This window comes from Syngnathus leptorhynchus, chromosome 8 (assembly GCF_054491065.1).
Source record: "Syngnathus leptorhynchus isolate UIUO chromosome 8, UIUO_Slep, whole genome shotgun sequence".
Taxonomy (NCBI): Eukaryota; Metazoa; Chordata; class Actinopteri; order Syngnathiformes; family Syngnathidae; genus Syngnathus; species Syngnathus leptorhynchus.
Window position 1 is genome coordinate 6,228,977 of NC_141202.1, and position 11,521 is coordinate 6,240,497.

Sequence of the window (11,521 nt, forward strand, 5' to 3'; positions counted from 1 at the left end):
AATTAAAAATGTAACACAATAATAATAAATGACAAAATACCAGAATACATATTTTAACTGAGCACGTGTAAAAATATATATTCTGCGTACAATATTGAATTATATTTAACTGAAGTAGTTGCTATAATTATACAACGTCCGTAGTTGTGAATACGTTCGAATCTAGACTTTTATATCCTGGGGATGGGAAATGACTATAATAAGTCAAATACCAGGAATTAAACTAAACATCCCGTGATAAGCACAAAACTAATTCTTAAAGACGGCTTTGATTTCAATTTAAATGTATTCAAAGTAAGTTCCTTCCTCTAACGGGTTTACTTCCCCTGCTGTCGGACAGCTGTAAAATCGCGTCGACAGGTTGTCATACAACAATCAAAGCCGTCGTTGAATGGACTCTAAAGCTTGAACATTTAACATACAATAAGTCCAAACACGGCTGGAGAGAGAAAGGGGGAGGAAGAGGCGCTCGAGCAAGGAAGAGGGGAGAGAGAGCGGCCTCAGCCAATGTGCGCTCACTTCATATTCACATTATCCCACATTGCTCCAAACTAGGAGGAGCTTGTCGGCTCAAGTAGGGGATGCCAATCAAAGCTTCAACTTCAAATTGTATCTGAGAGATCAGCCTGGAGACCTCAGGGCCAGGCGCGTCAGTCTGTGCGCAATTGGTGATCACATCACATCCAAGCGGACTTTGAGCGAGCCAAAGAGAGACGAAGCTGAGATTTAAGAGAGTCTTGTTTCCACTGCCTACCGCCGCATGTCAGTCGTAGCTCTAACTTTGCATTGAATACTTTCCCCTTCAACTCATTGGGTCTGTTTCTCTTCTTTTTTTTTTTTTTAACCTCCGTGCCCACTTTTTTACGCACAGTTTGTGGACGTTCCGCGCAGTGCAGAGCGTCAATACGGCGGCGGTGGAAGATGTCTTTCCCCCAGCTAGGGTACCCGCAGTACTTAAGTGCATCCCAGGCTGTTTACGGGAGCGAGAGGGCGGGCGTGCTAACGCCTTCCTCCCGGGGAGGGAGCACAGAAATCGGAGGGAGTCCGTCAGCCACCGCCGCGGCCGTCACGTCCGTGTTGGGCATGTACGCCAACCCGTACGCGCACAACTACAGCGCTTTCCTACCTTACACCAGTGCGGATCTGGCTCTTTTCTCACAAATGGTAAGAACTTGTGTTTAAATGTTCTTTAATTCCGCTCGGGGTAAACTCTAAACTGTCTTTAAGTGTACCAGATGAACTAGATCCATGCAAAATAAAAAAATAAAAAAAAAACAACTAACCAACTGCTAAAAGAACAACACCAAGAAAAACAAACTAAATAATGTCAAAAGGTTTTGTGTTCGTAATTTAAAAATTTTCCTTTAGTACAAGGGCTGTAGCACGCTTAATAATTTAACCCGTTAACCAAGGACAAAATAATAGGTCAGATGTTTTTGTTATTGCATGAATAATAATAACGATAATAGCAACACTACTACTACTACGAATAATAAAAATAATAATAATAGTAATAACAATAATAACAATAATAATAATAATAATAATGGTAGCCATGAAATGTCAGAATTTTTTCAACCACAATGGTGTTCATAGGTCTTTGAAATAAAACAAGGTGGTTAAGTGCTCAAAAATAATTATATTCAAGCTTTGATGAAACTTTTGACAAATTATTTGCATGTGTGTATTCTCTTGTGTGTTCCTGTAAATTAGAACTGCCGTGCATAATTCTGAGATAAAATAATAATATAATGACATAATTTTCAAATAAAAAAGAATACGATATGTGAATAAATACATTGCCTAACGAATGCATGAAAAACATTTGCCAAAACAGCTGAAAAAGGGGATAATTATTTTCAAATGCTTGAGTTGATGTGTATCACAATATTTAAAAACAGCTTAGATTTTAGCCTATTGTAATTGCTTTACAAATCATCCTGCTCTGACAGAGAAAAAGAACTTGAGAAAAGTTTTGAGCACTCGTGGAAGTTTGTTGTGTACACATGCATGCAGTACAATAAAGGCAGCATTCTTCCATTCTATTATGTTTATGAAGTTATTCTTATTTCTCTCATGCAACTTTAATTACATATGTCACAGGAAAGCGTGTGCTACGTTTGTAGTTATTTAAAATAATCATATAATCATGACGCCCGTTATTCCTCCTGAAGGGATCCCAATACGACTTGAAGGACAGTCCTGGCGTCCACCCTGCCAGCTTCGCAGCTCACACCTCTCCTGCCTTCTACCCATATGGTCAATTCCAGTACGGGGACCCGGCCAGACCTAAGAACGCAACACGGGAGAGCACCAGCACCCTGAAAGCCTGGCTTAACGAGCACCGAAAGAATCCTTATCCCACTAAAGGGGAGAAGATCATGCTGGCGATCATCACCAAGATGACCCTGACGCAGGTCTCCACCTGGTTCGCTAACGCCAGGAGGAGACTGAAGAAGGAGAACAAGGTGACATGGGGGAGCAGGAGCAAAGAGGACGGGGAGGACGGCAATTTATTCGGCAGCGGGGACGAGGCAGAGAAAAATGAGGATGAGGAGGAGATTGACTTGGAGAGCATAGATATAGACAAAATAGATGATAACGACGGGGATCAGAGTAATGAGGATGATGATGATAAATCCACCGACGGGGGCACGAGGGAGCACAGAGGCGATGGGGACGCAGAGGACAGCTTGGAGAAAAGACGGGCCTTCAGCCTGCAGGGCCACGAGGCCTTGGACAAATCAAAAAGCTCCATTTCAATACATCCAGGCTGCAAAGACAACTCGGACACTACCAGCAACACCACACGGGTACTTTCACCGGATAGACCTGGGGGCTTCCCCTTGCCCTCAAACAATAAGCCCAAAATATGGTCGTTAGCGGAAACCGCCACGACACCTGACTCTTCGGCCCAGAAACCTACGTCTCCTTCTGGACCAGTGCCCCCCTCTCACCCTCAGATCCAGGCCCACCCCGCCTTCCTCCCCAGCCACGGACTGTACACTTGCCAAATTGGAAAGTTCCACAACTGGACAAACGGGGCTTTTCTGGGTCAGAACTCCCTGCTCAACGTGAGATCCTTTCTCGGGAGTCACCATCACCACCACCAACACCAAAACCACCACCTGGCGCCCCAGCAGCAGCAGCCGACGTCAGTGGTGGTGTCCCCTCTAGCAGCTGCTGCGGCCCTCAGCCAAGACAGCAAGGCCCCAATGGACAGTCCCAAACACATAGGTGAGAACATGGCAACATAACTCCTAGAATAGGATCTGACAGCAAACTCATTGCAATAAACATATGGGCCCAACATTAGTTTATTATAAAAATAATCTCACTGCGTTAGGAAAAACCAAAGGGAAAATCTGTCAATTGATTGATGTTAATATTATTTTCTTTTAGAACATGAAAATGGTGTACGATGCGATTCACCTCCAACACCAACCCTGAAGCCTTCTTTTCGACCCCTTCATGACAGGTGAGATTTAAAAAAAATAAGTGCTGTTAAAAAACTTTTAATTATTTAAAAAAAAAAAACGAATTTAATCGTGACAATTAAAAGTATAAGTATTTGTATTCATGAAATAGAAGGTGTTTCATTAAATATGCATGCCAGTTTTAGATTGTGGTAAATACACAGCACGGATAATTAGCAGACAAATAATGTGCAACGGGATAGGAAAAAAACGACTCGAAAGTAAAACAAATAAAGCACAATTTGCTTTGCGAGTGACAGGGGTCTTGACTCTCATCCCACACCCCCTTTAATTCCTCGCCCTGCGGGGATAGTGTGGCTACTTATCAAGTCACCGAGTAAAACGGGCTCTGTCTGGGCTGTGCTTTCGCTAAAGACCCCTGGGAGTCCCGGAGCCCATGGGAGCACTCTCACGGAAAGAGGGAAGAAAAAGGTTTACCTCTGTTTCAAGTACAAAATAGCCCCCTTCCCCACCCATGGCAGAGAAATCATATTTGATTCATTAGAGTTGAGCTTGCATTTTTATTTTTAAGCAGGTTGATTATTATTATTATTATTATTCATGCAATCATGTTTTACTATATTCAGATCATCCCTGCCTTCCAGCGCCAGGAGTCCACAGGACGCTACACAACGGGTCCTCACTGCTCTCTCTTCGGCTTGAGTTTTCTATCTTTCTTTTCTTTTTTTGTTTGGTGTGTGCTTGAAAAGAAGATGACAAAAAAGACTGCACCTCCCAAAAAGGACAATGAGAAATTATGACGCAGCCTTTAGCATTCAGTCTTTGCAGTCGGTACAGAGCAAATGGCGTTATTTGGTAATATCCTGTGGATGGAGAAATGGATGTTGTTGTGCAGCCTATAATCACACCTATACTGTTAATCTATCTCCCAATTTTACCCAAAGACACGGGGTCATTTTTGGTAGGCTTTTTACTTTGTTGTTATTATTAATATAATATTATTATATCTTGTGTTTATGGTGTCCTTCTTTAATGTAAATATCATGTGATCTAAATTTGTAAATACGAAACGTTGAAGGAATTTGTCCAGATCGTATATTTTGCCTAATAAACTAAATATTGGAATTATAAGAAAACAGAAAGCTTGTATTATTATTATTTTTTTTTATTATTATTATTAATACCGACCTATGGCAGATTATCAATTGAATGTGTATTGGGTGCTGGGAGTAGAAAAATATTGGCAGTCTGTAACAGCATGCTTAATTTTATTCAAGTTTCGGAGGAAAGCAGCGTGGATGCATTGAGGTGCTAATAAGTGTCCAGATGGTTGCTAGTGACAGAAAATGGACAGGAGCAGCTGGGAAGGTCATTAAGTAATAATATGGGAACGCCCAGTCCAAACAAAATCAAATGGTTAAAATCTAATCTGTCAGAGGGAGATGTCGATTTGTAGATAAATAATTAATACTTTCTTTTTTTTTTTTTTTCGGGGGAGGGACAGACTGACATTGTTGATGTTGGGAGCACGGTGAGTGCTTGGGGATGTTGTCTGTGCAGAGGCTGATAGTGATCGTTAGACTATAAATCAACTTTGGGTACTGCGTCGACGACCAAAACCGTGCATTGACTAATAATAATGGCCAGATTGAGTTTAAGTGAGGGGTGATTTGTGTGCAAATGTGTGTGTGTGTGTGTGTGTGTGTGTGTGTGTGTGTGTGTGTGTGTGTGTATGTGCAAATTAATGTAAATTGCATGTTTGAAAAAGCTATATATATTTTACACCACATTAATATTGCTCTCAAGTGAAAATTCTAATATAGCGTTGTGATTACTTGAATTAAGGTGAACTAGTATTTTAGGTGAGAATCAGTGATTTTCAATACTGTTGGTGATATTATTAATAATATTATTCTATTTTATTTAAAATTACATTTTATTTGAAATGGGCATTTATTGGTGTAGTATGATGACCTGCAAAGTGAACCACCGTTCAATGGATTTATGATGTTCGTTGCCTACAAACAAATCAGTTTTGCTATATCACAGCGACCTCTATAGACATAAGCTGGAAAAACATTTTCCAACTTGAAAAGCTTAATAATAAAAACATTACCATAAATGGAAAAATGTATACTTGGCAATTTAACTTAAAGTTAGAATACTTATTTTGTTAAAAAAAAAAAGCTCAAATAATACATGTACCTCCCAAAAAGTTTTTTTCCAATCTCAGTATATGTGAGCCATTAAGTTTCGTCTTTTGGGAGTTTAATTTTGATAATTGTCTTACAGCTCATGACCACCAAAAAATACAAATTTGCCAAATTATTTTAATATACATTGTTAAAAATAACAATGTTTTTTAATGTTAAAAGTAAATTATTATTTATGCAATAACTATGTTATTTTTGTTTATTTAAAATCAACAAATAAGCGCCAACATTTATAATAGTACTATGGCTTACTTATGTGTTTATTATAACTACTGTTTGAAGATATGTTAGTATAATATAGTTTGAGAAAACAGTTATGCTTATACAGTATGTTAGTATAATATTGTTGGCACTAACACATTTAGAAAAATGGACATACTGACAGTGAGCGGACTGACTGTGGGTGAAAAGGGGAATGTCTATGTAGATAAATCTGTGTCACTTAAAGGGCTATTGCTTTTGACACAGCCACGACCAAGTTAAAGAATTGACAAAAGGTCATTGAAGGTCGCATGGGGTCATTCTGCTATTGCTGTAAAACACAGCAAAGAAATAGAAAAAAATGTTTGTTCAAACACAAAGAATAGCAAATATCAACATAAATGTCAACATAAATTATTCACTTTCACATGAGTTTCTTTTTTTAAAACTATAAAACGACAGTATAACTAAGATGCACTCTTTTTCTCCTGTATTTCCAGCCATGTCCAAATTAGACTAACACTTGTGACGACAGTACTAAATTTTGGCAGGTTCAGCTAGTATGCATTGACACAGTTTTTGGTAACAACATTACACATTCCTACTGTGGCAGAAAAGGCAGATGTGTAATTTTCTCAGTTCGGTACGTTCAGTTCTTGCACGATATTCACTCGCGTGCCGACTTTTCGGGCAGAAATTAAATAACATCTCTGAGTCCCGTTTATTTCCTTTGTCGTCAAACAGCTTCAGGTTTGAACAAAGACATTAGCTGCAGGCCACAATATTGTGTTCTCATAATATATACAAAATTATTCATTTAGTAAGGGATGTACGGTGGATTGTCTAATGCGTAATGAGCAGGGTTGGAGCTGATAATTAGGCTGTCACTTTCAGCCATTGCTTCCCTATACACCCCAGGCCACAATTCATGGAGGAATAAAGAAAATACAGAACATGAATTAAAGAGATGAGGACCGAGAGATATGAATTTAAATAAATATATTTATTCAAAGCACTTTCGGGATTATGAGAGATAAATATGCATACAATTATGTCTTTAAGAGACTGAAGCTACTCCTCCAATATTTCTCATTTTAGAGGTGTGTTGTAATGGCAAATGTGTTGGAAAATATTTCAATTAGAGTAAATATCAAGGAAATGTATTTTAATTCAAATTGCCCATTATTAAAAACACAGTATAAAAGAAAACAAGAGCAAACAAACAAATTAACCCAAGTGGCGCCAAGAGCTTTTGTTATTTCCGCATAAGGACTGAGTGCTGAAACATAGGAGATATGGAAATCATGGCTCATGCAAAGACAATAACTTGTTGACCCTAAAACAATTTAGCATTCTGTCACAGGCTGTCCCCCCCATGCTACCACTGTCCTTTGTTGGCGAACAAGGACCATCTCCCCCTGCAACTGAGACATGTCATAGTGTGGCAATCCATTCATTTTAAGGCTGAATTGTGTTGGTCTGTGTGTGTGTGTGTGTGTGTGTGTGTGTGTGTGTGTGTGTGTGTGTGTGTGTGTGTGTGTGTGTGTGTGTGTGTGTGTGTGTGTGGCATAGAGACTGAAGGGGGGGAAAGGTGACTGCACGGGGAGGAAAGTTTATCACTGTCTTGTCTTTTTTGGCAGCACAACAGACTCGACCCCTTGTTGTCCAACACAAATGTCTTTCCCTCTTCCTCTCCCTCCTCTCCTCTTTCAATCCCCCCCTTCTTCACTTAAACATCCCGTTTGTCTATCCTCAAGGATGCCCGCCCATATCTTCCCCCCTCTAATCCATTTATCTGCTTTCATGAGTGCACTACTGGTTGAAGGCTGACACAAAAGCCGTCTCAGCGTGGCCCCGGCAGTGGGAAACACAACAACAACAAGCAACAAAAAGTTAGCTGCAGCCACAGCAGGGCCGCTATGGAACCCAGATCGATGTTGTTTTCTGCCCCCTTTTTTGCACTCGTTGTTTATGTGACACAATGGCAGTAAAAGGAACGGATGCCTTGGTCACAAGCCTTTCTTTCCAGAAGTGGTATGCTGCTGTAAGACACGCACGCCTGCCAATGGAGGAGAAAGGGGAGAGAATGTGCGAGGTGTTCTCGGCACAGCAACACTCAAACACAAATAGAAACACGGAGCAGACTTGCCCGACTGCTCGTTCAACAACTCAATGACAACTCAACAACCCATGTAGACCCCTGCTGACACAAAAGCCTGGCCTGGCATCGAGATACCATACACTTGAAAATAAACAGTCTCTAGCTCATGTTGTTGTGTGGTTATCTTTTATACGGCCACCCAAAGTGACGTTCTCATGTTTTGATCGAGCAAGGAAGATGTTACAAAGCAAGGCAGAGAGACTAAAGTTTTCCCCGTCTCAGATGAACATTCTTTCTGACTCTAAATCAAGAACGCAACAAAGCTTTTTTCTAATCTTCAATGATACAATATGCTTATTTGGCACACAGTCAATGCACTGCGCCAAATGCTGGGGCATTAATTGGCAGGCCAAAAATCCAAAATATTCTGCTCGATTGTAATGTATAGTTGAAATCTATTTTGAGACCTCACTTGAACATGGAGATTCATTATTATCTTCTTGTTTGCTTCATGTTTGTTGATCAAAGTTGTTTCCCAGTGTCTGTTTGTTAAAAAGGGGTATTGACGGTCCAACAAGCACACAAGAACCCTCGTGTTCGGAATGGCAAAATTTGGGCGAGCTTCTGTTCCATTAATGATTCCAGCAAGCAATTAAAGCAGGTTTGCGGCAAGTTCTCCTTCATGATACGTACACAACAGCACCACAGGATCAGCTAGCACTATATTTAGGGAAGGGAGAATGTATTGTGATGATTACTTCATGCACACACGCACTCTCATTGTTTTGGAGGATCAGAATTATTTTTGCCTTAATTATCCATCAGTTCGGATCATGTTCTTTAGGGGGGTATGTAATCATAGAGATATTTATAGCTATTCATTGTCTCTTTGTAATTACACACTCATCAGAAGAGAAGTTTTTACATGTAGCATTTGTTTCAAAACATCAATTAGACAGACGGCATTGTTGTTGTGATCGCTTTGAAGTGAATTCCCTCCCCAAACACATTTTGACAAAGTTTTATTCTCTGTGATCGTACTTTTTTTTATTAGAAGAGGGGTTGTTTCACAATGTTCCTTCAAGCTTGGATGGATTACCGATGCAGTTTGACATTGGTTATTGGGCTATTGTAATTTAATTCAAGTCATAAATAACGGAACATCGTGACTCCATTCTATGCCTTTGACTTTAATGTTGTGGATTGTGTCATCAAATTAAGTCAAATGAAGAACTAACACGTTCATATCAATAAGTTAGAGCCATTGTGCATGTTTTCAAACCGGGAGCCCTGCACCACTTTTTCCAACCTTTGCAAACATTTCCTCTGTGACAGACAATAAAGTCCAAATTTTCCTGCCTTCCTTTCTGATGTCATGCCATTGTGGTTTAGGCTAATTCCCGGGGCTGTACAAAGTGGAGTGCGGCCATATGAAGATTCATACCACAGCTGCGGCTAAAACACAGGAATTTCCCTTAAGTGTAGGATCCACTCACTGCACATATGTTGTGCAGAAGGTAGCATCTAATACAGTGCAACATCTTGGTCAATAAAAAAAATGAAATATTTGCTCTTGGACTTGTCTACCCTATTAATGTGTGCACAGTTGTAATTGGCGATACATTTCTAATATAATAATGGTTTAATTTTTTTTCTTCACTTTATTAAATTTGAGTACTAATATTTAAGCTTTAAATATGTAGATCAAAGCTGTGTGATGTGTACATTTATATTATTTATTTTATTTTCCATTATTAGTTTTTTCGGCATTATTTATAAAACCATTTATCTCTAATTTCCACTGTCACAATGCAATAAACTTAATAAACAAGTGGCGCAAAAGGAGAGTGTTAATATAATTTAAAACAACATTTACAATTCAGTCCGATAAAAAAGGAAATTCCCTGATATTCAGAACTTGTTAAATCTTTCTTTCAAATATTTTAGCCATGAAAGGAATGTTGTAAATCTAAATTGCCACCTCCTTGCCGAGACGAGGTTATGGACACCAGTGTCACATCCCAATGCCAGTTATGAATTATTTCTACTGCAAGGAAACTTAAGCTGTATTACACCAACCATGCCCTTGCCCAGAGCAGACAATTACAATGTCAGATGCTGTCACCCGGTGTACTGTAGCTAGTACATCCAATGCCGGGTCACCTGCCAGTGCTGAAACAGAAGAAGAGCGGGACAAGAGCACAATGTGTTGGAAATATCACTTCACACAAGCCGGGACTCAACAGCTAGGATACGTCGCAGTGATACCGTTTGCCTCTGCTTGAACCGGAGGCTCTTTCTTCACGCCTGACGTTGCCCTGTACAGTACCCCGTATAATGTTAGCCCTGTCACACGGCGCAGAATGCAAAAAGTTTCAACAGAAGCCAGCAATGTCAAATATTAACTGAAAAGCTATCCACCAGAACAGGTGCTTTGGCAGTGTTAATACACATCATGCAAATTCAGTGGGGAAAGGCCAACTTTTATTCTTCCCCAAGGATCCAGTTTGTAATCTTCAGAGTAAATCATTTATGGGAAACTATGCATTGGTATGAGAATGCAAGAACAAAGATTTATGATCGGCTTTAAAATACATCTTAAGAATATGATCCACATATGTGGAGCCATTCCAATGTTTGAAGACTTCACTAATAGTAATTGTTTCACACTGACATTTTTGCAATTAGTTCTGTCCACTTTGTGCTTATACTAATTTGTTGTACAATATTTTGATGAGAAATAATGACTTATGGATGCGTTGCGGTCGGATAGATTCCTCTGGAAACAACATAAACATACTGGTTGTGTGTTGACAAAATTCTTGGTTTGCAGTCCTACAGGATTGCATGTGGTTGACAATCTTTAATCTTTCAACAGTGGTTGAATAGGACTCTGTAAAATCACGCCACGTCCAAACTGCTCAGCTAATATATTCGAAGCTGAGTCCTCCTCACGAGGAGTCCTCATGGCTATACGTGACTTCAGACTGTTGTTCTCAATAGATATAAAATATGTATGAACTGTTATTAAGACCATGTGAATCACAGGAACAAAAGCTTTTTTTCAGGGCAAATCATGTTCACATCAAAGTTTAAAAATACTTCTCCACATCTTGAGTAAATGCCATCGCCTTTTCTTTGTGATCCGTTTGAGCACATCTGTTGCCAATACCGTCTAACATGTGGTCAGCTCAGCTTGTACTTGCTTTCTTCAACAGCAACAATGCCATCAGACCCTTGACTGAGAGCGCAAGGTACACTATATTGATAAATTAGTAGGCACACAATTTTTAATTCATTAAACAATGTTTCAAATGCACCAAGAGAGTTTAAGAAATCAAGTCCCACAGGGTCAAACTATCACTCTCATAAAAAACTATTATTTGTGCATCTAAACATTGGAACACATTAAAAAAAAAAGTAGTTAACTGCTGTTACTATCAAAATGTCATAACAATAAAACACGAATGAGAGACGGTGCAATGAAAAAGAGAAGATGTTTATGGTGATGCTAGACCCCAGTATTTATCTTACTCATACCACAAAGAAAAAACAAATAATAATAATGA

General features: G+C 39.4%; 1 protein-coding gene across 1 annotated transcript; it reads left to right on the forward strand.

The window, feature by feature from the left end:
- The first annotated feature begins 654 nt into the window (after positions 1–654).
- irx1a (iroquois homeobox 1a) lies at positions 655–4,476 on the forward strand. Its single transcript, XM_085918335.1, has 4 exons — positions 655–1,164; positions 2,175–3,237; positions 3,403–3,478; positions 4,064–4,476. Exons 1-4 carry the CDS (start codon positions 922–924, stop codon positions 4,137–4,139), a joined length of 1,458 nt encoding a protein of 485 aa, XP_085774461.1. The 5' UTR covers positions 655–921; the 3' UTR covers positions 4,140–4,476.
- Positions 4,477–11,521: the final 7,045 nt, after the last annotated feature.

Bases quoted from the DNA above. Each gene is read 5' to 3' on its own strand.
- irx1a (XM_085918335.1), top strand. From the start codon at position 922: ATGTCTTTCCCCCAGCTAGGGTACCCGCAGTACTTAAGTGCATCCCAG. The intron at 1,165-2,174 runs GTAAGAACTTGT...TTCCTCCTGAAG, and splicing joins TGGCTCTTTTCTCACAAATG to GGATCCCAATACGACTTGAA. The intron at 3,479-4,063 runs GTGAGATTTAAA...TACTATATTCAG, and splicing joins TTTCGACCCCTTCATGACAG to ATCATCCCTGCCTTCCAGCG.